Here is a 27,782-nt window from a genome sequence, read left to right as displayed (position 1 = left end):
TAAATAGTGTTCCCCAAGATATTGGTTGAAAAAAATCATCACTTTTGAGTATATGCCAATGATTATCTATTATTTTTTTTATCTTAAATTTATTCGTACCAAAAGTTGTAACCAATCTGGGAGAGAACTGTTCATCCAAAGACTTTGTTAAACGAGTCACTTTTGGTATAAATTTCCTTTTTAGCCTCAGAGCTTGTTCTTTCTCCTTTTTTATTTGGGCTTTATTATAGCCCCTTTGGACAAATCTATCCCCCATTTTATTCAACCTCATTCTTCTAATCTGATTCATCACTGCGGATTTGTCTCAGTCTCTGAAATTGGGCCTTGGGTATATTAGCATCGTATCTTTAGTGTGACAACTGTCAGCATCAAGTAGAGCATTTCTAGTGAAAGGCTTCCTATATAATCCAGTCACCATAGTTCCATCTACTGCCTTGGTGACATGAACATCTAAAAAAATCAATAGTAGAAAACTCAATTCTATCCACAAACAAAATACCAAACTCATTTGAGTTAAAATAATCCACAACATTTTTCCAGTTAGTTAATAATACGGACCATATTGCCCAACAATCATCTAGGAAATGCCTCCACATCATTAAATCTTCTTTAAGTGGGTTGGTTTCATTATAAATCAAAATATGTTCAGTATAACCCATAAAGAGATCAGCATACGCTGGGGTAAAGGTAGTACCCATAGCTGTTTCCTTTACTTGTAGATAACATTCCTTGGCAAAAAAGAAGACATTATATTCCAATACTGTCTGAGTTAGCTCTAACAGAAGCTGAAGGTGTTCCACTGAATGTTGCCCATATTTCTAAAACCAAAATGTTAAAGCAGTAATTCCACCATTGTGTGGAATGCTGGTATAAAGGGATTGTACAGCCAATGTACACATGAGAGTCTTTTGTAATCTGTAAATCACTCATTAATGCCAAAAATTCAGTGGAATCCTTTAACCTTGCTGTAACAAGATGCAGTAAAGGCTTTAATTGACTTTCTAAATACTTGGAAATGGGTTCCGTCAAGGAGCTTTGGCCTGATACTATAGGTCTACCTGGTGGGGGTTGAACATTCTTATGTATCTTTGGAAGAATATAAAAGAATTGCGACTTTGGGTTCTCAACCATTAACTCTTTACATAAAGCATTTGAAATATAACCTTTCATTTTAAATTGCAATAATATTCTATCTTTTGCTTGAAGTCAGCTGTAGGATCCAAAGGTAGTTTGTAATAAAACCTACCATTACTAAGTTGTTTTAGAGCTTCCTTAGTATATTCTGCTGTCTCCCAAGCAACTGTCACCCCACCCTTGTCGGTCTTTAGTACCACTATATCTTTATTATTACTCAACTGTCTTTAAGTCCCAACCTCTCCTTTTTAGACAAATTATCACCATGATGTTTAAATATATTGCACTAATTGCTGTGTACATCACGTAACACAGCATCTTCAAAAAGCCTTACCCTAGGGTGATAAGGAGGCGTAAAAGTACTCTTTTTAAACCTAAAGTTATGAGACATAACAGTAGTATATTCACCTCTAGTATGAAAAAAATACTTTAAATTCAGTATTCTACTAAATTTTTTTATATCCATGCATATGTCATATTCAGACAAAAAATGTGATGGTACATAGTTTAAGCGTTTATTTAAAACTTCTTTTTCTGCATCTGTAAAGCAATGGGTAGTTAGATTCACAATCAGTCCAACATCATCAGTAATCAGTTCTTTATCAGATTCCTGAAGACATTTTCCATTAGTATCACTCTTTCTCCTGTGGTGTTTCCTGTATCCCCTTCTACGGGGGTACTTTTCACCTTGGCCTTTTTATGTAAAGGTGACTCCATTTCCACAATATCCATAAGCTCATTGTCAGTGTCCATACTGGGTGCATCAGAAGAAATTTTGGACATACTAGAATCAATAACAAAGCCAATATTACGAGTAGATTTCGGAATAGAACAGTCCCTCTTTCTTTTAGCTTTAGTTGGTTTGTTGATAGTCTCAGAAAATCTAACTGTTCGTTTCATCTGTTTCCAAGCAAACATCCTATCATTCTCATTTAAGTCTCTATTGAATTTTTTAAGTTTCCTTGTTTTCACCTCACTTTCAAATGCACCCATTTCCTCAATGTATTTCTCATACAAGCATTTATAATCTGCCTGATGCTCAAAACACTGAATAGACTCTGAGCAAAAATCCACCCTTTTCTGAACTTCGCCCAAAGTATTTTCATAGAAAGAAATCAACAATTCTCTAAACAATTTTGATGTCACATTCTGGATAGTACGCCATTTTAACATAAAGTCTTTATCATCCTTACCCATTTGGGGTTCCATATACACCCTAAGGCCTCATGGTGCTAGTCTGGCTTCCAAATAGGCCCTTAATAGCTTAATATGCCATATTGTTGATAGAAATTTCCTTGTAGATACTCCTAGTTCCTTGAACATATTTTCCATGTCAGAAGTGAGACTCACCTCTACAATATCCTCTTTCCGGTTGCTGCCCTGAAAACCCTCTATCCATCTAACGTCTTCTTTATAAGCCGAAAGATTTCCGATAAAGGAACGTAAATCATCCTCTGCCATTCTGCTAGAAATCCACTCGTAGTAGTAAAGTTACTAAATCAGGTGTAGTAGCACTCAGCTCCACTATCTCCCACTGCAAACTATCCGGTGCATCCGAACACACTGTCTGCTTGGACCAAACCAATTACAAAAAAAAAAAAATGTATGGATATGTGGTGCTGGACTTCTTTTAGTTTTTTATAATTGGTTTGGTCCGAGCACACAGTGAGTTAGCATGCAAAGGATAGTTTGCAGTGGGGGGGTGTATGTATGTATGTATATATATATATATATATATATATATATATATATATATATATATATATATATATATATATTCCTGAAGTCATCTTCTCTCTAAAATTGTTATGCTATGGTTCTTTAAAGAATGGGAGACCTGTACCTCACCTGCTTGGACTGCAAATGATCTCCAGCAGGGCATTAAGGTGCAGGCATTGCCCACTGAAAAATTATTCTGCCACTTTAGGACAGCATGTTAAGCTGCAGTGAAGCTTAGATATTGAAAATGTAAATGGAAGCTGTATTTTTTTTTATATTCATGAAACAGCACTTTGCTGTTTAACAAGTGTAAAATTAAAAGAAAAGGTAAATAAAAAAGAAAAGCATATGTATCTGTGTGTGTATGTATGTGTGTGTGTGTGTGTATATGAGTGTTTGTACGTGTGTGTGTGTGTGTGTGTGTGTGTGTGTGTGTGTGTGTGTACGTGTGTGTACGTGTATGTGTGTGTCCGTGTGTGTGTACGTGTGTGTGTGTGTGCACGTGTGTGCGTGTGTGTGTGTGTGTGTGCGCGTGCATGTGTGTGTGTGTGTGTGTGTGTGTGCGAGTGTGTGTGTGCATGTGTGTGTGTGTGCGTGTGTGTGCATGGTGTGCTTCTGCAAGAGAGAGAAAGATACACACACAGAGTCAATGGTGACTGCGACAGGCAGTCCAAATCCAAGTCTTTTTAGTTAAAAAAAATAATCCTAAGTACCTTCGTTAGTTCAACATCACCACACTTATTTTACGATTATATTTAATGGTGTGTATGCATACAGTAAAGAGCACAAGCTATTCATAAAAAAAACTTAGAAGTCCTAACAGAGGTATTTTTGGGCAATTTCTTTGTTGTGATATAGAGGAAGGATAAATCTAACTATGCAGTAATGGTATGATCCATACCAGAGTTATGCTACTACTAGGAATGTATCTGTCTCTAGAATGTGTAAGCAGTTTGAGACCACCGAGGCAGAACTGTGAACAAGTCATCCATACAAGGATGAAGATGGTCCTTATCGCAGCTGAATTTATGAAATACATTCACAGTTATTGCATGCTATTGCTGAGGTTTTGCACATTAATCTATAAATGACCATCTGGCATCACTGACTGACATTAATCCTTCATTATTTACCAGGGAATCAATGTGTTGCTGGAAGTGATACCCTTATTGGTGGAATTTTGCCCTTCTTTAAGTTGGTGCGACCATGTCATTGGTATTTATGAAGAGGACTGAGAGGATTTTTTGGTGAATGCAATTTGGGGATTTTGATCCTCAGTACATTCACTTTTGTCCACTCATAGTGGAAGCCCCTGATTTCACAGTGAAAAGAACATTCAGTGTGGTAATATCTGTCCAATGGCTTACACTGAGACTACCATGATTTCCTTTTATTCTCAAACAAGAGCATTAGCTGTATTTTGCTGTGACTTTCTTTGATTTTTTTTTCGTAGCTATCTTTTACATATGTGAATGTTAGACTTCAAAACATAAGTTACTTTAATGCTTTCATTCTGATCATAATTTCTGTTTCAAACCACTTCTTCTAGTTGACATAAAAAGCTGGACATCTGTGACTGACAGTACATATACATAGAAAGGTTGTCTGCAGTTAGAAGCTAGGCTTAAGATTTTCCATTGTCCTATACCCAAAATCAGTGATTTACACATTTATTCTTTCTTAAGGCTGTAAAACTCTGAGCTGTAGCTACCCAGTATACAGAGAAACTGCAGAAACAGCATCAGGCATAAATTAGTAAACATACTGTTTCAGTATTTCAGTGTGACAGTCTGTGGCTAAATTAAAGTTTAAGAAAAGTACTTATTGAGAAGAAAAAAAATGACATTTGGATGCAGTTATCCATTAAAAAAATCTTAACAGTATGTTTGATTCAATGTGAATTTTCACGAAGTAAGACAATGTTTTTTTTTGCCCTTTTTTCTTGTTTTAATGTTCTTTTACTATGCTAAGAATATATTGCATTACTGCTTTGCAGATTTTTGCCAATGGAGTGAATGGGGCATCTGGAGTCCATGCCGGCAGCCTTGCAGTGGAGGATTCCGTATAAGAGAACGACATCCTCAACATGAGGATGGCAGCAAACTATGCAAAGATCCATGGCTCCAGTCTGAGAGCTGCAATACAGCACTCTGTCCAGGTAATGATTTTCACCACCATTACTGCTTTGTTTTTTATCTTGACAAAATCATGGAGATGACATAGTCCTTCACATAAGTTTGTTTTTGCACAACATAAATGAGTGGTACTTTGCATTTTCCTTGTAAGTTTTCTTTAACACTTTCAGCTTCCATCATTTAAAGTTGTGTGTGTTAACTTTTATTACTTTTGGAACTTGAAATTAAATATATTCAGTCCTTACAAAAATTCTTCTTTCTTTTGTCTGAATACCCAGCACATGCTAATGTTTTCTAGACTAGATATGAACATTTTCTCTTCTACTGATTATAAATGTTAATATTCATATAAATAATGCTCTGTAAAGAATTTTAGCACATTTTTGTATTTTTGTATTGTTGTATATAGAGTTACATAGTCTGTTTGCTTCATCTAAAACAAATTCTGGATTTGTACTTTTATTGTGGAGTTTTTCTGTCAGGGACACCACAGAAAATGTACAGTTTTCTCAGTTGGGTAATGATGGTTAACAAACTAACTCACTAAACAAACAAACTACAATATGGAGTAGTGAAAGATTACTGAATTCTTTACCATGGTATATGAACCAAGCTATTAGGTTATCAGACTCAGTGAAGGCATCCAATGGAAGATGTTCAGATAGTGTTGTAATGTCTACAGCTTTCAATTTCTTGAAGTAGAACAGATGAGTTCAAGAGGGTAGATAGAGAGGAAGCAGGGGATGGAAAATAAGAATTAGGATATGCAATATGTGGAAATGCACTGAATTCTTTTAGACAATCTGAATATGAACGTTGACTTTGAGAACACCAATTGAAGCTTTATAAACATTTTCTAAAGCAAAAGCAAGAAATATTCATATAATGTTCCCTGTCTTAAATTCTGAAAGTTTATGCTAACCCCCAACCTCCCCCCCACGCACACACACACACACACACATTCACTATGACAACTGAACACAACCCATTGTATTAATAACCAGTATGGGAGGTTTATTAATTTTTAACAGTGTAAAGAAAAAAGTTGTATAGCTTTGTTTTTAAAATATACGCTGACCCTACAAATCAAGCTGGTAGCATTTTTATAATATTTTGTATACTGTAACTTATCAAATAGTGGCTATTTTTATCAGTCAGAGGTCTAGTCTTATAAATCATTGAAAATTTTGGGTTTTGTGATTTTATCCATTCTAATGATCGTATGTAACAAACTCAACATGATAAAAATCTAACAGTTCCTCAAACTGATATGGGTCTAGCATTTTCATCTCTTGACTTTTAAAATTACAGTGCAAAAATTAATCAAGAAGGAACCTCTGATGGGTTAGTCAGGTCTTGCTAAGCCCAGATGCATCAGACTTTGCATGGAAGACAGTTTCTCTAGGTATCAAGGTCCAGGACATTTGGGAGCTCCATTTCTGAAAAAAACACATACATCTTAAAGGAAGGATGTCAATTAAAAGCTATCATAGCTCTAAACCAGATTTGGATCTCACCTGTTAGTGATAACAGACAACACCACAGTGATTTGGTATATAAAGAAACAGAGGGGAAACAAAGTCATCTCCCCTCTGCAGGCTAGCCATGATTGCATCAGAACTGGCAAAACAGAACAATCTTACTTTGCAGGCTACTTACATTCAAAACAAAGCATAATAGCAAACACTCTGAACATGAACCAAGATAGACTGTCATGAATGGATGTTACTGCTTCCAGGAAATTGTCCACGTGTGGAGAACTCCCCACGTATGGCTACTTGTCTCCTGTCTCAGCAGATATTAAAATCAGTTCTGCTCCAGGGCACCTTGCAAAAAAGTTTGGAAAATAGATACATTGGTACTTACATATTATCACAACTAGCGTCACTACCTGATATTGTAATTGTAGCAGTTGATATTAGAATATGTATGTGTCTTAACTGTAATTCATTTCAAAACCTCTTCTGTAAATGCTTTTAGCCAAAGTGATTTAATTTCTGGTTCATCATACCCTCATAAAGTTTTGCCATGTTTTGATGTTGTTACTAGACAGATCTCACCAGCTTTGTTAAACAGTTACACAGAAAGGCAAAAACGGCATGGGAAAAATGTTTAAACACTGGCGTTATAAACTTAGTTGGTGCAAAAAAAAGGCTTGCAGTCACATAAATGTCATGAAGGATAGCAGACTGGGATTTCACCAGAAAAGTTAGGAACTGATGAGCTACTTATCTGTATAAAAATGTAAAAGTCTGTGTAACTGATGTCATGGATTTAAAAAGTTGTTGGTTGAAACAGGTAGTATGGATGAATGGGAAAAAGTTGTTAGGGTGTTACAACACTCACGCTTACATCTTTCTCCACCTGACTACCCTCAAGAAAACCAGAAAAACTAAATATATTTATTGGGTAGAAAGAAGTAGTAAGGAGTGTTATATTCTCGTCATTACAAACATTTGACTACATTGATCGGCACAACTACGGCTTGGAAAACATACATTTTTCCTGTTTGGAATGTGGTTGCGATAATACGTAAGTACCAATACATTGTCTTTTCCCAAGGATGGTAATGTTCTTCTACATCTTCTCCCTTACATCTGATACCCACAGTTCTTCCAAAAATGAAGATTGACTTGCAAGAGATGCTTCTGGTAACTTCCTTTTGGCCCAGACAACACTAGTTCTTTCTTTCCTTGCATCTGGCCATAGGCATTTACCAAAATCTTCATCACAGAGTTAATCTACTCACACAGGACAAGGGATTCCTAATCCATCCCAACTTTCAAAATCTTCACATGACAGTATAGGTAATAGATTTTTGATCCCATTTTGGCATCGTTTCCTGAGGATGTACAGCAGGTATCAAAGGAGTCTAGAAAATCTGCTACTAGAAAATTATACATAGCCAAATTGAGAAGGTTTTTTAGTAAGTGCCATAAAAGAGAACAAGAGCTATCCCAAATGGAGGCTGTTCTAGTTCTTCAGTACCTATGTGAATTGATCAACTCAGGCTTAGTGTACACCTTGAAAAATGTACACCTCTCAGCTATTTCTGCTTGTCTATGTTTGGATCCCTACCTTTCTTTCCTATTATAAGTGAAACAGTTTTTGAAAATTTTTTTTTTTATGTATTAGACCACTTAGAAAAAAAGTGCGACCTCCTTGCAATCTTAATTTTGTATTGTATAAGTTAATTCTCCCCCCTTTTGAGCCTTCAGCAGGCTCTTCTTTTTATTTTTTTTATTTTTCACTTGGAAGACTGTTTTGCCGTTGCTCTGATGTCATTTAGATGGGTATCTGAATTACAGGCCCCAATGTGTATTCAGCCTTGTGTGACTTCCCACAGGAACAGAGTAAATCTTAACAGTCCTTCCTTTATTCCAAATGTTGTCTGAATGAATTTACTTTGAAAAAATAAGACCATTCATCTCCCTGTTCTCTACCCTGATCCTGAAAACAGAGGAGAAAGAAACCTGCATTGTAAGGATATTCTTAAACAGTTGAGATTTTACTTGAACAGGACTGAAAGTTTTAGGAAATCTAGCCAACTGATGGGAAAAGAAAGAAAGAAAAGTCAGTATTTAAACAAAACATTTACAGATACCTCTCCCCGATGATCTAGTCTTGTTACTGTCACTATGGTAAATGCCTCACTGAAAAAGTCAAAGTTCAATCTACCAAGGTATGGCTACGTCTGAGGCTTTTTTTGGAAAGGGGTGAACTCTAGGTCTGTGCTGGAGGCAGCTACTCAATCTTCTGTAATACTAAGCAGTAAACTAGAGAGGGCCTCCAGAGCCAGAGAAGGATTTGTGAAACCATGCTATATGGACTTCTAAGCTAGGACTTTTTCCATGTACCTATTCCTCTTATGCTATAGCAACTATTACATATAGTCATAACTACCACAACAGTGATGTAATAAAAACATAATACTGTAGTGTATGTCAACTTACCATAGTAGTAGATGTTCATATAGATCAATATTTCAGTTTTAGCACCCTTCCACCCACCCCTTTTTCATTCTCTTCCCAGGTTGGGGTGGGGTACCCTACTTTAACGTTGTCATTATAACATGATATGATGCTCTCTAATGATTTTAACTAACTTATTGTAGAGCTTCAGCCTTCCCTTTGGGCAAGACAGCTTTTTTGTGTGACATGTCTGTATGCCCGTCTTATATAACATCACATATTTTGTGCTATGGGTAGATGCTCAAAGCTTTGTAGACTGATCAGACGTCTGATCCTTGTCAGGATATGTACCATATAGTTTTGGCTACTACTGTATTTGAACATCTACTGCTATACTAAGTTAGATCACAGAACTGTACTTTTCTTATAACATTTTGAAAAAAAAAATCACCAACATTTACTTAGGTTTCCCTTAAAAAGACTCCAGTAATAAGTATTTTAGCTGATTCAACACCCAGTGAGTATGTGGCAAAACAAGGGTGTTTTGTCATCTTACTATTAATGTTATACATTAATCCATATTTTACTCACCTTTCAAAACCCCATAAATGTGCAGATTAACCCTTCTCATTTTTAGTCTTGCACTGTGGTATATAGTGGGATAAAGCCACTACTATGATTCAGACTGCCCAACTTCAGATAGCAGCTGTGGTGGTAGACAAGTTAGGCAAGGGATTGTGGGAATGTGCATCTTTAGACAGCTTGCCCGTCCTGTGGGAGGGATGATGGTGGTTCTGGTCAGAAAACCCATTCCTGTAAAAGTGAAAACTTGCATAACTTCAGGACTGGGGGATGCAGAATTGGCAGTTCCAAGACATCAATGGTAGTTCCTAAAGGGCATGTGTATTGGAGCATGCATACCTCAAGGGAAGGGCATAAGACATCATTACAGTTACAAAGCTACTCATATCAGCCACCATAGGTGATGCTATAGCCATACAAATACACCTTCATTACCTTAATCTTGGCAAAGGCACAGACCACCACAATGGCTGTCTCTATAATGGTCCCCAGCCTGCTCTTGCCTCCCTGGGGCTCATGACAGAGGAAAAATGGCTGGGGCAGATACTCAAGAGACATGATGGTTGATAGGCATGGCATCAAAATGCACTTAGGAAAACAAACTTCTCATTTTATCCTTTTCAGCTAGATAATTTAATTCTAGTTGACCTGACTGCTTAAGCATCGGTTACACTTTTTAACACATTTCCTCCAGCTGCTGCTTAATATGGGTCATGGTATCTATGACATCCCTCCTCTGGGCCAGTGATCAAGGACTTTCAATCTTCACCATGAAAACACAAATAGATACACACAGTATTTCCAGATGCAGCCCTCTGCACCAAACACAATTTCCCTTAAGTGCACACAGGGAACACACTCCCATCCTGGGGCTGGGTTTTCCTCTCTCTCACCATGCCCCAAATAAGACTCCTCACTGACCACAGCCATAGAGATGAGTCTTCAACTATGTTTGCTAAGTCCTCCATCACCATCTCTTTAAACCTGCGCTCTGTGTCCCTGCTCCAATTAACTGACACACACACACGCATACACACACACACACACACACACACACGCACACACACACATGCACACTTTGATATTTAATTTCACACACATACCTGGGAAACGACTGACACAGATTTACCAGCTATGCCCCCTTTGCCCAGCTTATAAGGTAGGCACTGCTACCAGAACACTGTAAAGCCTGCTACTCTAAGGCTGTTACCAGGGTACCCAGTTATATTGAGTAAAAGTAATAATAATACAAATGGTAGTGTTTGATCAATTTAGCAAGGATTTCAGGAGTGGCCACAGTGTCACCAAATAAATATAAGCACTATCAAAGGTTAAAATATTCTCTAAAAGGCCAACCTAATGAAAAGTTTAAATAAATAATAATAAATAATAAAAGAACATGAAACTAGTAAATATCCATTTAAAATAAACACCAGAGTTTCAGTCAGAGGAAATATTAAAAATAGCACAGATGGAAAGATTCACACAGATACAGAAAAACAATACTTAATCTCACTATATTTTCCTAACTGATCTAAAGAATTACTGTCCCCTAGTTCACTTACTAGAGCAAGGCAAGATGAAGTGGGTGAGTCATCCTCCTTTGTCAGGTTTCAAAAACAGACTTCCCTGAGACTTCGGCCTCATCTAGTATTAAAACATAGTTTCAGTGCTGGATTACAGAATGACATCACATACATCTGGTCACTTGACTTCTGGTTCCCGCACTACCCCCTTTACTAGAAACTGAGCCAGAATTTTGCACATATGTGTTACCATGCACACACATAGAGCTTTGCTAAGATGTGTTATAGCATCTGGATGCTATAAAACCATTTCAAAAACTTGCACTCTTCCAGATTAACAATAAGATCACCCCTACAGACAACACAGTAGGATTCATAGTCCTGGTTTTCACAGACATTTTGTCTCTGGCTGCAATCAGAACTGCAAGATATAATCTTTATGGCCTAAGGCAGTTAATTTAATTTCAGACTATTTTTCAAAGTTAGCTGGACTTAGATTAACCTCTTTTTTCAGTGTCCTCTGTTACAGTATATTAATTTGAACAGTTACAATACAGTCTGATATCCAGCTGTATTTCTTTTCTGTCCAGCAGGACCCACTTTTTATTTATTTATTTTATTTATTATTTGTTAACAAGGAAGGTCAGACTTGGAACAAAGCCAATTTTCAGCGGAGGCTAGGGAGAAATGCTTCAGACTCATGTCTTTGTAACATGGGAGGAAACCGGAGTACCCTGAGAAAACCCACACAAACGCTTTGAGGACATGCAGACTCTGCACAGAAGGCACCCCATACAAGAATTGAACAGGAGAACCTCTTGCTGTGAGGCAACAATGCTACCTCTGCAGCACTAGACTATCCTTTTGGTGCATTTTTTAACAAAACAAGCTTCACACATACATTTTCAACACAAGCACTTGTACAAATTAGTTTTATATACAAATGACATAATAATTCTTTAGAAAACTCCAGCTAGCTATGCTGGCATATGTTACACATTCACAGCCCCTACTTCCCCTAGCATAGCTGGCAATACCTCACATCATCATATCTCTTCACCCTTTGAAGACTCAAGAGAGGAATGAGCCTCTCTGGGAATACTTTAGCCCATGCCCTGTCTTGAGAATCCATCTGCATTGGTATTCCTGACCCCGCTACAGTGTTGCATTGCCATGTCATATGCCTACAACCCTAGGCTGCACCTTAGTAACTTGACACTTTGCTAGCTGGCTCAGTGTAACTATACATTCCCCTCAAACTCCTGATACTTACTGAAAATACTCAGCACCAGGGCATTCCTACCATGGTGAGGCTTCATCATGTTAACATGGTACAGTTTGTACCCCTGCCTCTTGCCTAGCAGTTCTACCATGTAGTAACCATCACTGACTTTCCTTACCTCTTTGAAGGTTCCTTCCCAAGCTGGCTGCAGCTTACTGTGTCTGACAGGAATGAGCACAATACCCCGCTGTCCCACAGCATACTCTTGGGCTCGAGCATTCCTGTCATACCAGACTTTTTCTGCTGGTGAGCCCCTTGCAGGTTCTTCTGGGACAAGCCCATGAGCTCCATAAGCCTTGTCCTGAGGTTTAGGACATATGCCACAACAGACTTCTTGTGGCATTCACACTCAACCTCACACTCATAACAAATCAGATTTAAACGCTTCCTCACTCTAGGCCCATACAACAACTCAAAGGGTGAAAAACTTGTGGATTCCTGGGGTACCTTTCTCTATGCAAAGAGCAGATGGGGAAAATATTTGTCCCACTCTCTGTTAAACTGGTCTGCAAATGCCCCTATGATGGCCTTTAGTGTACAGTTTAAGCTTACCACAAGACTATTAATCTGGGGATGGTAGGGGTCTTTAGGCACTTCACCCCACAGCAGTCCCACAGACAAGCCAGCAGGCCTGACATGAAATTGGCATCTGTGTCAGTCAGTAGTTCTCTCAGAAAACCTACCCTATTGAAAATCTCTTAACAGTGCATTTGCCATCTTCTTTGCCTCATTGGAGGACTGAGCCACCACCTCAGGGTGTCTAGTAGCATAATCTACTACTACCAGGATATACTTCTTCTCTGTGGAACTTGGGTTTCTCAGAGGCCCCATAATATCCATAGTTACCCTCTGAAATGGCTCCTCAATCACATGCAAAGGCATCTAAGGAGTTTTGACTTTGTCTCCTGCCTTGCCTACTTTTTGGCACTCTTCACAGGTCCTGCAGTACCCTGTTGGATCCATTGCAATCTCAGGCTAAAAAAGGTTCTGCATAATATGTCTCTTGGTATGCTTTATGCCAATATGACCTGCAAACAGAATGTCATGCTCTATGGCTAGAAGTGCCAGATGGTAGGCTGTGGGCACTACCAACTGCTGTACTACCTCACCCTCTTGCCCACCCTTAGGGGGTCCATTCTGTATATAGTAACCCTTTGTCCCAGTATACAGACTCCCCTTTTCCTTGAAGATCAAGTGCCTCCCTAGCTGCCTCCCTCAGGTCTCTTAGTGTGGGGTCCAAGAGCTGAACTCAACTCTATCTTTGTGACCCTTCCCAGCTCAATTTCCACTGGAAGTCTGGTATCCTATGACAGCGATGCCTCAGTTTTAGCATGGTTACTACCACTCACCTCTGCTCTTGCAGTGACTCTGTCCAAGGGAACATCAGTACCTAACAGCAGCTGTTACTCACCTTCAGGATCACTGCTACAGGGTAGCTCCCTCCCTGAAATAGCCTCCTCACCAGCCCTGGCTACAGGTGTGGGGTCTGTCTGGGTCTCCCCCAGGCCACCAGACCCACATGCCTATCTCAAAGTCTGACTGCATGTAATTGCTTGGACACAAGCTACTGCATTATCAAAATCAGTCCCTATCAGGACATCTGCAGGTATACTCTCAAACACGCCTACTTGCATGCTTCCTTTTCCACCCTTCAAGTCAAGGTGAACCCTGGCCAAAGGAATGGGGTCCTTCCTAAAGCTCTGATTGGAGTGGACTGCCCACGCAAGTACTGCTCCTCTTTAGGCACTGCAGGCTTCACAATGGTTATGTCAGAGGCTGTATCTCCCTTAGCAGTGGCCTGTTTTCCATCCACTAAGATAGAATATAAACTCCAGTGATAGTCTGGTACCCCTGCTGTCTCCAGACAACTTACCGCTAGCATACTGTTTTTCCCCACTTGCTGGCTTCCCCACCTTTTGTTCCCCATCTTGCTTCTGTAGACCTCTGTATGTTACATGGCCCCACTTGTTACATTTAAAAACATCTAAACCTTGATCCTGACCATGTGAACTAGTGGCTTCCCCTGTTACTGGTGTACTCTGTTGGGGTGGTTTAGACTGCCCACCATGGGTTCCCTTATATCCATGTGCAACACTGGATATCCCCTTCTTGTGCAGTGATGCCCTGCTTGTGAAGTAGAGATCCCCTTTTCTCCCAGCTGATCTGCAGAATCGCACTCTGCAGATCAGCAGAGTTACACTTCCGGTCTGCCAACCAGATTCTCATGTCCTTAGGCAAAGTGCCAAGGGCTTGTTTCCTCACCAAAAGGTCTTCCAGCTTTTCAAAAGTGGTGACCTAACACCTACTCACCCCCCATATGAAAATAAGTGCTTAAAGGAGAACCACACCCACTGACTCAAAACACATGTTTATTTCATGATGGTTTGTTGTTTCCTACATTTTAACACCACTCTGGGATTATTTACAGGTTTTTAAATATTTTTGTACATAATTTCTGAGTCTGACCACATGGGGTCTGGCATCCTGAAATAATTCTGATTGTTTAGTCTCCCTCTAGGTATCCCACAATGCAGTGCTTGTCTGTAAAAAAAAATACGTCATGCAGGCCTCTTTCTTCCTAAAGCTCCTGTCACTGCATTGATTTTATATGCATACACTGCTGTCTTTCAGTCACTTTTAAGTAACAATTAATGCCATTCAGGGACTACTTAAAACACAAACAGTGTAAATGCCACAGAACAGACTTTCAAAGTGATTTTTACTCCTGCTTCTTTTTAGAATGGCTAAATTGCAGTAATTTGTGAAGCCTGAATTATACTACTTTGACCCATCTCCCGTCCCCCTTCATACCTAACTTCCTAGCTGTCAAAGTGCTAAGGGTAATTTGAGCTGTTACTTGCTGTGACTGAGAGCTCACAGGAGGAGACTTGACTCATATACTGTTTCCTTTTTCTAGCCTTTACTTTCTGTATGGGTAGGGGAAGGACCATGGAGCTGTGACATCACAGCATGGGTGGGTGTTTAGGACAGTTGTGTTGATGTCAGTATGGGGAAGGAATTGGCCAGAAAACTACTTGTGTGCATTGCTAGTCCTTTCCTCTTACCTTGACAGAAGACAAGCAGTCAGCTTTCCTGGAGTCTTAAGTTTTATTTAGGTAGTATCTGTGCTGCCTTTGGATATCCAGTGTTTGAAGAATCTTTTATCCTTTATCTGTGGGGTCAGGAAAGAAGACACGGAGATTAACAGTATGATTTAAAGTAAACTCTTAGACTACTTTAAGCATACACAAAGGATTTGTTCTCAAAGAAACCATGTTCTTGTGAAAAATGAGGTAAGGTTTACTCACCATAAGTGCTTCTTATTGAGATACTGTCCTACTAGAAGTCAGAGCAATGAGCAAACCCGTCTTCCATGTTAAGAACAAAAGTTCAGTCTGATGAGCTAGTTCAAATGCTAGTTCAGCTGTTAGCGTTTTATGTAACACTGCCGCAGCCAGGTGCGACCTTAACTAACAGCCTTAAACACTTAACTCTACTCAAATTGTAGTTCTAACTGCATTGGAAATACAAGCGTTGTATAATTTTAAGATACTGGATAAAGTAGATTGGTAGTCCAATTTACATACTAAAATTCCTGTAAGGCAACTACACCCTTTAGACACCTTCTAGCTAGTTGTAAGTGCTCATCAATAATTTTGTGACCATTGCTTACAGTGAATAACGCTTGCAAAAACTCTTTTACTGCTTACTGCCTTAAGTGTTTTTAATGCTATTTACTGGCCTTTGCTTCCATTGAATAATGCTTATGAGAGCTGTTTTTTCTTTTTTACCGCCTGCTGTTTTAAGTGTTGTAGAAAGCTACGTATCTGCTATGATCATTGCATACAGTGAATAATGTTCACGTGAACTGTCTTTACTGCCTTCTGCTCTAAGTCTTATAAAAGCTACTTAACCTACTGTAAAGCTAATTAAGGTGGTACATACCTTCCTGCACATGTTGACTGTATCACTTTTCTCCTGTTTCAGTAACCAAACTTCTACTAAACCACCCTGCTGGATTCCATTTGCCCTACTACAAAACACGCGGTCAAATCCTACCCATGGGACTGTACACCAAGGACTGTGGCTAAACTTTCAAGGACTTACTGCGCTGTGCCTCAGAAACCTATGTACGTGAATATATTAGTAAATTGGCTTAAAGTAAGAAATAGCCCCTAAGTTAACTGTTTTGTCTCTATCTCTGCCAAACTGCCTATTCATTACTTGTACTTTTGATGCGCTTCACCAAGAAGGACACCTGCTTAGTTTTTTCTTTTATTTTCCTCTCCCAGTATTCTACCCATCCCTGTTTTTACAACCCATTTAACACCCAGAGCTTACTTCTCCTTAACAAAGTACCCGATCTGGCCTCTACATAAACAAAACTAGTATTTTAATTTATATTAAAAAACTACAAGTAAAATTAGAAGTGAGTCTGTAAAAAAACAGGGTTACCTAACAGACCTTCCACCAATGCAGATTATTTTAGTAGCCTGATTGTTTCCAGTCCACAACCCTGATAAGAACAACAAATAGGTTCTCTGCCCACTCCGCTCGCTACACTCGCTCTGCTCCCCTCCCTGCCCCCAAATGTCACCCGCCCCCACTACTCCCACATTTACTTTAACCAAAAAACCCTCCCATCAAACTGACAACCAATCACACCAGTACCACCAACTCTGACTCCACCTGCAGCCTACAATTAATCTTCCACTTCTACTAACATAATTCATCACACTATGACTATACTCATTACTTGCACTCTTCTTGTACACATTACATCTTACCAAAACACCATTATTCTCCCACCAAATAACTTCCACTGCACAACTACAATCACCACCATTCATGACTCACCCTCTCACTAGTCATGCACCTCCAACACAATAACCATCCCAATTCACCACCCACATTACCTATCAACTCCAACACACAAACAAAAAACATTCCTAAAACTTTACAAACTAATCTTCCACCCACATTATCTATCACCCACTACACCCAAACAAAAAGTTACCCCAAAACCTAAACTAATCCTCTCATTAATAAAACTAATGTCCTCAGCCATAAGGAAGCTTGCCCTCAGCGGTAACATCCACCCAAACCCTGGCCCCTCCAACTCCACCACTAATAATCAATATAATAACCTCACCTTCTCTCAAATTACAGCCAGTAGAAAGCCAACTAAACTCCTTATCCTAAGCCTAAATACCAGAAGTATAACCAATAAAATCCACAAACTCCACACTAACATAGACTTGTAATCCCTAGATATTATCGTTCTGACAGAAACCTGGCTCAAACCTCACATTACCAGTGAGCAAATTCTCCCTACTGGTTATGACATACTAAGAGCAGATCGGTTGCACCAAAAAGGGGTGTTGTAGCTGTAATGTTTAAACAGCATCTAAACTTTCAAATCGTAAACTTATCAGCCCCTCAAATCAACAAAGAAGACATAAACTGTACCAACCTAAAAGTAAAGCAAGACAAAACTATTAACATAACAGGATGCTACTTCCCACCTGGCCATAATAATCCTCCACTAGAAAGCCTCCTCAGCTGGGTAAACCACCATCTTCCCCAAAAGACCATAATTTTAGGTGATTTTAATATTGACTGGCAATCCTGTTCCAACTACCATCCAGCCCACCATCTAAACCTTCATGGTTTCTCCCAACTCATCCAGCCTCCCACCAGAATAAATAAAAATCCCAACAAGCATGCTACTCTTGATTGGATACTAGGCAGCAAGAACCCTCAATCATATACAGCTGGCTGCCTAGCGGATAGCCTCAGCGATCATACCCCAACATTCCTACTCAAAAAACACGTATATTAGGCTAAACCCATTATCTACTGGTGAATACATATTAAGGTGAACTTTAACCCACACAAATTCATCTCATCCCTTAAAAATTGCAACTGAACTCCACTAAAATACCTCAACCTAGATGATGCTGTCCAATTTTTCAATACTACCTTCCTTGAAGTCCTAAACACCAATGCGCCCACAAGACTTACTAGAGGTAAAACCTGGTCCTCCACATGGCTACAAAAAGCCACTAGGTCAGTGATGACAATCCGAGATAGAGCCTGGAATCACTGGCGCAAAACCAAAAACCCCTCTGATAGACAGAAATTCCTTGAATTACGTAACAGATTCAAAAACTAACAAAACAAGACAAAATCCAATTTTACCAGTCTGCCCTTAACTCCACCCAGTACAACCTCAAGCAATTCTGGCCATCCATCAACTCCATCCTCCACTCAGGGAATGTTGGTATCCCTCCATCAAACACAATCAACTCCTCTAAAAATATTGCTACCGCGTTCAATACACACTTCACACAAACCATTCTGTCACTAGCTAGACACATAACCCCCCTCCCTCCCACCCCCTACACCTAGTAATCTGCCCACTACTTTCTCTTTTTCTCCTATTCCTACCTACAACATAAAAAACTCTTGTCAAAACTAAAGCCCACTAAACTAGCAGCCATCAACCTCCGAGTGAATTCCTAAAAATATCAGCTGAAGCCCTAGCCTACCAGTCTCAATCTTAATCAACCGATCTCTGTCTGAATGCTATGTCCCTTCACTATGGAAAATATCCCACATCATTCCCCTCCACAAAGGTGGGCCCTCCACAGAACTCACCAGTTACCGGCCCATAGCAATTCTGTCTCCACTCTCCAAAATACTTGAGAGATGCATTCACTGTCAAGTTCTAGACTATCTCCTTACTAACAACCTCCTATCTAACAGTTAACATGGCTTCCAGCCATACCACAGCACAACCACTGCCTTACTTGCTTTTACTAACACAATCCTACATCATAAAAACAATGAGTATTTCTCCTCTGCTACTATCCTAGACCTAGCTAAAGCATTTGACATGGTCTCACACAAACAACTCATCTCTGTTCTCAATAACCTATCTTTTTCTGAGTCACAGACTGGTTTCAGAGCTATCTGACTGGCCACCAGCAATCCATTGTTTGGCATCACTCTTCTCCATTTTCACAAACAATCTAGCCTCTGCCACCAAACAGGCCTCTCTCATACAGTATGCAGATGATTCCACCATCATCTGCTCATCCCAATCCCTACCCAAACTTCTAAAGATCACACAGGAAGCTTTTTCCTCACTTGAAACTTGGCTATCTGATGCACAGTTAATACTTAATCCAAACAAAACTAAACTCCTCATCTTCCAACCTGCTAAACACAATCTAAACCTCCCTCACTTTAATATTACAGCCAATGATAACACCATTATCCCCCCGACAGACCACACCAAACTACTAGGAGTTGAGATTGACAATAACCTGAAGTTTGACATTCACATTTCCGTAACCATAAAAAAGTACACAAAAAACTAGGAGCTTTATACAAAAATAAGCAATTCCTCACCAAACAGCCACGATATCAGCTGCAAATTCCCACCTGATCTCCTCCCTACTGTACGCCTCTCCAATATTTACCAACCTAAGGCAAAGCAAATTAAATAAACTTGAGGCTTGCTACAACAAAATTGCCAAGTTTGCCACTGGTGCAGCCTACCACAGTCACCACTGTACCTCCCTTACTGAACTTGGCTGGCTAGAACTCCCTCGCCTCCTGCAATGGTACCAACTCTCACTTGCCCACAAGCTAGTAATCATCCTCTAAAAGTCCCATCCCTCCAAAATCTCCTCCAGCCCTATCACACCACCAGACCACTACGCTCTAGCAACAAAAATCAGTTACAGCTAACCAGGGCCAAGAACTCTGCTGGAGATGCACTCTTCTCCAACTGAATAACTCAAAGGTTATGGAATACCCTCCCTCATAGTATAACCTCTGTACCATCATGTACTCACTTCAAAGCTGTACTTAAATCTCATCTAAAATAGCACTGGGCATGCCCTTGTAACAACCCTCACAAATATCTCTACTCCAACCACCCTAATCCTAACTTCCATCCTGCTAACTATCTTTGGTTACAGCTAACTCCTTTGCTTTTAAACCTATATCTCAGCTGTAATCTTAGGTACTGTTATTCATGTGTAATATCTGCTAGCTTAACTATTAGGATACTTGCCATCTTAAATGGCATAGATGTTGTAAGTGTATAGTATAAACTCAATTGTCCTTCACCTAAATATGTTATTCATCTTGAACTACGTCTGTATTACTGTTATTGTTAAACAAACAGTCTACCTATACTTCTAGTAATCTTGTAATTAAATGTTCTTTATTGTAGAGATTTTCTCCCCAGGCCTCCACTGAAAAAGGACCTGTGTCCAGTCGGATTTTCACGGTCAACAAATGTAAATAAATAAATAAAAATGCAGAAAGAGTAAGCTTTTCAAGTGCAAAGTTAAGATCTCAAGGATGAGTCATGTGTTTTCTAGGTGGATGAATATGCAACATCCCTTTTAAAAACTATTTAAATTGGTAATGGTTAGAAAGTGTGGGGGGATCTAAGAGCAGGCAGCAGAAATGGCCAACAAATGCCCCTTGCTAGAGTAAAAAGAAAGGCCAAATGACAGTGACGCACACCAAAATCAGTAAATAGAGACAGCCTTGCCTGAAGAGGGTCTTGGTCTTTGAGTTGCACCCATAAAAACATCTGTTCCACTTGCACATACATGATTTTCTAGTAGCAGTTTTTTTTGGCTCCTTTAGTACCTGCTGCATGTCCTTAGAAAAAAAAGGTGACTGAAGGGTATCGAAGTTCTATCATCCAGGCAGAAAGCTGAAGAGTTTTCAGGTTGCGATGAATCAAACAACCCCTGTTTTATGTTTGCAAATCCACTCTGTGGGGAACCGTCAGGAAATTGCCCTTGACCAGATTGATCAAAAGAGAGAACCACTGATGTTAAGCTGTCTATCTCGCCTTCGTTCTTGCTGTTTGGGATCGGCTCCGACTCGGCCATCTTGTATAGCTCGAGAGCTGTTTACTGGCTCGAGGCCACCCCTTATCCCAGAATGCCCAGTGTCAGCTACTCAGATCTCATTTGCCACTTCAGCTGCAAGGTTGCTTCCTTACTGGCTCAGGTTTAGTATAATCTTTTTGATTTTATATATTGTTGGTTTCTCTTGAAAGTTTGTCAAGTAATTGTCTTTTTAGTATATAGATAATATCCCTTTATCCTTTTTTCGCATTCTTGCGTATTTTAGCTATGTTGGCCGTCGCTCCATAACTCTCAGGCCTTCTGTTCCCTTGAACTCGTTTAAATTAGAGAGCCCCACCCCCACCAGGATAGCTGTTTAAATTAGAGGCTTTCCTTCTATTCTTTAACTGTAAAAAAAAAAAAAAAAAAAAAAAAAAAAAAAACCTCTAATTGTTCTTGTTTTATAGTATCGTTTTTCATTATTTGTTGTGTGGTTGTTGTTTCTATAATGTCTAAAGATACTAAGGTATCTGGCTTCAAAAAGTGTGACTCATGCTGTCAGAAAATGTCTCTGACAGATGGGCACACTAGTTGTGTTTATTGTTTGGGCGCTGTTCACCTGCAGGACTCCTGTTTTATATGTCATGCTTTTAGTCCAAGGGTCCTGCAGGAGCACAAAAACAAATTAATCCTTCAGGGATTATTGAAGCCTCAGGATTCTCCGGCTAAAAGTACTCAGCCAGTGAAATCCCCTAAGTCTGTCAAGCCGTCGGCATGCACCTTCGGAGCCAACTCCATTACTTGACCAACCAAGTATGTCGGTACCGGCTGGCACCGACAAGACAACTCCTCCATCGGCTCCATCTGCTATTTCGGAGCCATCTCAGAGCCATAAGAGACTGAGGTCACCATCCTTGGAGTCCATCCACTCGGCACCACTGTCACCTTTATTACAGAGTGAACGTAGCCATCATTCTTCACTCTCCTCTCGATCCTCTAGATTATCGGATCATGATGTGGAGAGAGTAGTAAGTAGGTTGCTTAAGTCACAGGCACTGGCAAAAATTCTGTCCAGCCCACCTCAACAGGCATTGGCTCCAACCGCCTCTATTTCTATTCCTCCTCCGACTACTTTTAGCTTGGAGCCGGACACAATGGATCCGCAGGCAGTAGAACCATCGGTGCCGATCATCATTTCTCCTTCGGTTCTGACGTCGGCTCCGATTACCTCGATTGTACCTTCTATCGAGAGATCTGGGCGCCGAGGCTCTTTCATCAGCTCCGAGGGGGGGGGGGTGGCATCAGACCCTTGTCCGATCCCCTTCTCCCCCTCGGAGCTTCAGCGCAGGTGAGCTCGGCTCCAACATCAGCCTCGGAGCCGTCACCCTCGGTGCGGAGAAAAACTCCTGTTTCTTCGGAGCTGGAGCTTTCTCTGCCTAGAGGTCAGGACGCCTTCGAGGTCATGCAGAGTGTGCTGTCCCCCGAGACAGCTGTACTGCCAGCTGCTCCCCCCGTGGTGTCTGTGCCAACCTCTACTCCTCCTCCAGACCCCAAGCGTAGGGAACCTATGCCCCAGGACACCCCATTGGGTGATCCCTCTTCTTATGAAGCCTCCCCTGATGACTCGGAGGAGCCTCCCTAGAAGAAGAAGTGCAAGAGGAAGCACCTAGACTCCCCTGAGTCTGTCACTTTAGATACAGACATGGATGAATCGGAAGGGTCCCCAAGGTCTCCCTCTGAAGATGTTTCCTTTTTGGACATCCTTGAAATGCTTAGGCAGAGGAGGGACTGGACTTCCCTAGCCCCTACCAAGGACAAGTCTGTATACCTGGACGCATTCGGTTCCCGAGCTTCCACCTCCTGGATATCTCCTCCTTTCGATCCACTCATGTCTGTAGTGGCTCAAAAGGCTTGGTCAGCTCCAGATTCTGTGGAACCTACTCTGAGGAGACCAAATAAATTCATTACAGCCCCCCAGAACAAGCAGTTCCTCTCCAAAGGTGTGCCCGTTGATGCCATGGTGGTAGCAGCAGCCACCAAGAAAGAGTTAGCAGAGACCACTTTATCTGTTCATCCTCCGAACAAAGAGTCTCGGATGATGGACAGATATGGAAAGCGAATGTTTGCTTCAGCGACCTTTTCAATGAGGTCCCTGAATTATCTATGCCATTTTACATGTCTTCAAAGGGATCTCCTGAAAGAACTTGGAGATACCCTTCAAGATCCTACAGCTGAGGGAGCACCAGCCAAAGTAGCTTCTCAACTTGCGACTCTTAATTCCATAGTTAACTCCTCCATGAGGCTGATTTGCTATGCAGTCAGTGGAGTGAGCAGAGCTGCAGGGACAGGCGTGGCTCTCAGGAGACATGCTTGGATGCGGCTGTGTCAATTTGCTGAACCCTTTCGAGTGTCCTTCAGCAATACTCCCTTTGATGGCTCTTTTCTCTTTGGGCCGCAGGTGAAAGACATGTTGACCAGGTGTGAGCAGGAAGGCAAGACTCGCTCTGCTGTGAGAGTCCGTTTTTCTACTCCTTCCAGACCTTATCCCAAGGGTCAGAAGAGTGGAAAGATGTGGTTCTGAAAATCCCAGGAACCCTTGCCTGACACACGTGGTGATTTTTCCCACAGGAGCAGAGGGGGAAACAACAATAACAGACGCCACCCTCGTGGCAGAGGGGGACCGCAAAACCCTTCCAGCATCCCTGAAGGGTTGCCCGACTGCTCACCTCTGGAGGCAGTCGGGGGAAGACTTTTGATGTACCCAAAAGCCTGGCAAAATATAGAGACAGATGGGTACTATCCATCATATCCGGAGGTTACAAAATTCCCTTCCATCAATCCCCCATAGAATCGAAAAAGCCCATCCCAGATGTCCCACCCAATCTAAGGGATCAAGCAGTCACAGAAGTTTCAAGACTGCTAGAAAAAAGAGCCATTCAAGAAGTCCCCGCAGACCAACTAGGATCCGGAACTTACTCATGATTCTTTTTAGTACCAAAAAAGACAGGGGACTGGAGACCAATACTGGATCTCAGCAGATTGAACAAATCTGTACTAAAAGAAAAGTTCCGGATGGTGACACTGCAGTCCATTTTTGCTTTTCTGGGTCAGGACAATTGGATGTGCTCAATAGATCTTCAGGACATGTACTACCATATCAAGATGGACAGACGATCCAGGAGATTTCTTCTCTTCCTGGTAGGGGCCAGTCATTACCAGTTCAGAGCTGTGCCCTTTGATCTCACCTCAGCCCCCCAGGGTGTTCACGAAGTGTATGACAGTAGTCACGGCTCACCTGAGGCGTCAAGGATTCCAGGTGTTTCCCTATCTAGATGACTGGCTTCTAACTGCTACCACCAGATGTCAACTCTTAGAGGCACGGGATTATACAATCACATCATGCACTCAGCTAGGCATTACTGTAAATTTCAAAAAATCTGCCTTGTTGCTCTGTCAGTCTATTACATACATAGGAGCAGAATTAAACACAAAAGAAATGTTTGCAAGATTACCACAGGAAAGAGTTTCCACTATTCGTCAACAAGTATTAATTCTAATATAGAGGAAAAGGGTTCAAGTCAGACATGTCCTCCAAGCTCTAGGCTCCATGGCAGCTGCAATTCTTCTTGTCCCATTAGCACGTTTCCACATGAGAATCCTTCAGTGGCTTCTTTTCACGCAGTGGTCTTTCCAGGAACTACCCATGTCTCACATGATCCTGATCACAGAAACATGCAAAAGGCACCTTTCTTGGTGGATGGCCTCCCCACTAGTAATTCAGGGCAGACCCTTCATACAACCCCCTCCGGTAGCCACAGTGACCATGGGCGCCTCCCTGATAGGGTGGGGGGGGCATTATCTAGGCAGGACAGTCCAAGGCACTTGGCAACCTCACGAGTACCATCTGCATATCAATGTCGTAGAAATGAGAGTGGTTCTCCTAGCGTTGCAAGCCCTTCAAGACTCTCTTCCTTCCGAGACCATTGCAATCCAAACGGACAACATGTCAGTGGTGTGGTACATCAGCAAACAGGGCGGGACCAGGTCTTACCCCTTATGTCGAGTAGCACTCAGACTGTGGCAATTGGCGATTTCCTCCCAACGTTTTCTGATAGCAACACACATCCCTGGGAAATCCAACGTTGTAGCGGACAGGCTCAGCAGATCTATCCTCATGCCTCACGAGTGGTCTCTGAATCAGGAAGTTGCGGATCTTATCTTCCACAAATGGGGACAGCCTTGCTGCGACCTATTTGACACTCCTCTCAACAACAAATGCAGCAGCTACTTCTCCCTACTTCCTCTTCCAGGTCATATACCCAGAGATGCTCTAGTCCACGATTGGCCTCAGGTACTTTTTTAGGCTTTTCCCCCTTTTCCCCTAATTCCAAGACTCATACAGAAAGCAAAATCATTGGGTTGCAAAATGATCCTCATTGCCCCATATTGGCCTCGACAAATATGGTTCCCGTTCCTACACCTCCACCTTCTGGATCATCCGTGGATTCTTGACCCGGTTCCAGATCTGCTGATTCACCAGTCAGGTGGGTGGCACCAATCCCTTCAAACTCTCCAGCTCACAGCTTGGTTATTCCACTTCCAACCTTAGCCAGGCTTTCCAATATCTCCCTAGGAGTCCGTAATATTATTGTTTCCTCACATAAGTCTACTACGAGGAAAACGTATGCTAGTAAATGGAAATGGTTTTCTTACTGGGCAGAATCTAGAAATTTGGATCCTTTCTCAGCCCCAATCCATGAAATTCTTGAATTTCTAACACATCTTTTTCAGTCTGGTGCGGCTTCCACTACCATCAGAGTACAACTAGCCGCCATTTCTAATTTTCATATCGGTATGTTTAATTCTAGCATAATGTCTCATAAACTCTGCAAAGCCTTTATGAAAGGAAAATCTCTTCTTAGACCCCCAGTCAGAGATCCTCCCCATCCTTGGGATCTCAATTTAGTTTTAGCCTCCTTAATTTTGCCTCCCTTTGAACCGGCAGCATTGTGTCCTTTAAAATTTCTTTCTTAGACACTTTTTCTGGTTGCTATCTCTTCAGCTAGATGTGTCTCAGAACTTCAAGCACTATGTGTTCGTCCTCCTTACCTGGTGTTTCACAAGGACAGAATTTCTCTGAGAACCAATCCATCCTTTATTCCTAAAGTCTGCTCAGAGACCAGTTTAAATCAATCCATAGATCTCCCATTTTTCTTTCCTAATCACAACAACAAGGCAGAATACAAGCTCCACCAATTGGATGTACACAGACAATTGCGTTTTTACCTCCATAAAACTAAGAAACTAAGAAAGTCAGACCAGTTAGTTATTTCAACAAACAAGGTCTTCCAGTTTCTAAAGTGACCTTATCCAGATGGTTATCGATACTATTGCCTTTATTTATCAATTACGAAATAAAGAGCTACCAGCTAAACCAAAAGGTCATTCCACTAGAGCATTAGCCACCTCTGTAGCATTTCAGGCTAGGTTGCCCATAGACTCAATCTGTGCAGCTGCCACTTGGGCAAACCCCCACACTTTTATCTCTCATTACAAGGTAGATATGGTCTCCCGGAGCAGAGCTTCCTTTGGTTCTACTGTTCTGAAGAGTTTGTTCCAATGAGCCACCTGGGATTTTAGGTGCTAGGGACGCTGTCCCAAACAGCAAGAATGAAGGCGAGATAGATAACTTAAAATAAAGAAGTTATGTACCTACCATAATGTTCCATGTTAGTTGTCTTCATCTCGCCTTCCTTCTTGCGTCGCTCCCTCCTTCCCCCTTACCAGAGGATTGTGAGGAGTTCCCTTTTGTTTTCAGTGGCTGAGCATCTTTTATTACTTCACATGCCAGGTAAATTTATGACTCTTTCCTTTTTTAGGTGTATTGGACAACCAGTTTTAGTAACTGGTTACTCTACTAATGTCTAGTGTGCGCTATCACAAACGAGATCTGGGTAGCTGACGCTGGGCATTCTGGGATAAGGGGTAGCCTCGAGCCAGTAAACAGCTCTCGAGCTATAGAAGATGGTCGAGTCGGAGCCGAGGATCGGCTGTGAACCCAAACAGCAAGAAGGAAGGCGAGATGAAGACAACTAACATGGAACGTTATGGTAGGTACATAACTTCTTTTTGCTTGGGCCACAAGAGAGGTACCACCACCATTTATGGCAAGTCCTTCTGGATCTTTAGAAGAACCCTGAATATCAGTGGAGAGGGTGTAAAAGCATAAATAAACATTCCCATCCATGTAAATGAAAAGGCCTCTGTTTTCCAGGCCTCTCCCAGAACAGAATTGTTTTAGTTGTCTTTTGTGAGAGGAAGCAAACAGATCTACTTGAGGCATTCTCCACATTTGGATCAATTCTTGGAAGAGTCTAGAATGAAGTTCCATTTGTGGGAGTCTGTACTGGCCCTGCTTAGCTTGACTGCTTTCAGGTTTTGCTCTGATGGAGTGTATGAAGCCTGAGGAGTCAAATTTGGCTTAGTTGCTAATTTCCCAGGCTATCATAACAGTTCTACTTTAAATCGTTGACTTACCATAACATCAACTCGCATAACAGCAAGATAACAGTGAAGGATTAAAACAGCGAACTCCCGGAACGGTGAATTTT

General features: G+C 41.1%; 1 protein-coding gene across 1 annotated transcript in view; it reads left to right on the top strand.

The window, feature by feature from the left end:
• Positions 1-27,782, top strand: part of LOC122797804 (SCO-spondin-like) — a 4,708,783-nt gene that overhangs the window by 4,124,448 nt on the left and 556,553 nt on the right. Inside the window, exon 98 of the mRNA XM_044066325.1 lies at positions 4,850-5,011. Within this exon, the coding sequence (XP_043922260.1) occupies positions 4,850-5,011 (162 nt within the window). The remainder of the gene's footprint in view (positions 1-4,849; positions 5,012-27,782) is intronic.

The sequence above is a fragment of the Protopterus annectens genome, chromosome 3.part1, assembly GCF_019279795.1.
Source record: "Protopterus annectens isolate FY-2018-M chromosome 3.part1, PAN1.0, whole genome shotgun sequence".
NCBI classification, from domain to species: domain Eukaryota; kingdom Metazoa; phylum Chordata; order Ceratodontiformes; family Protopteridae; genus Protopterus; species Protopterus annectens.
The sequence above is the reverse complement of the archived record's forward strand: the minus strand, read 5'-3'. Positions and strand labels throughout refer to the sequence as shown.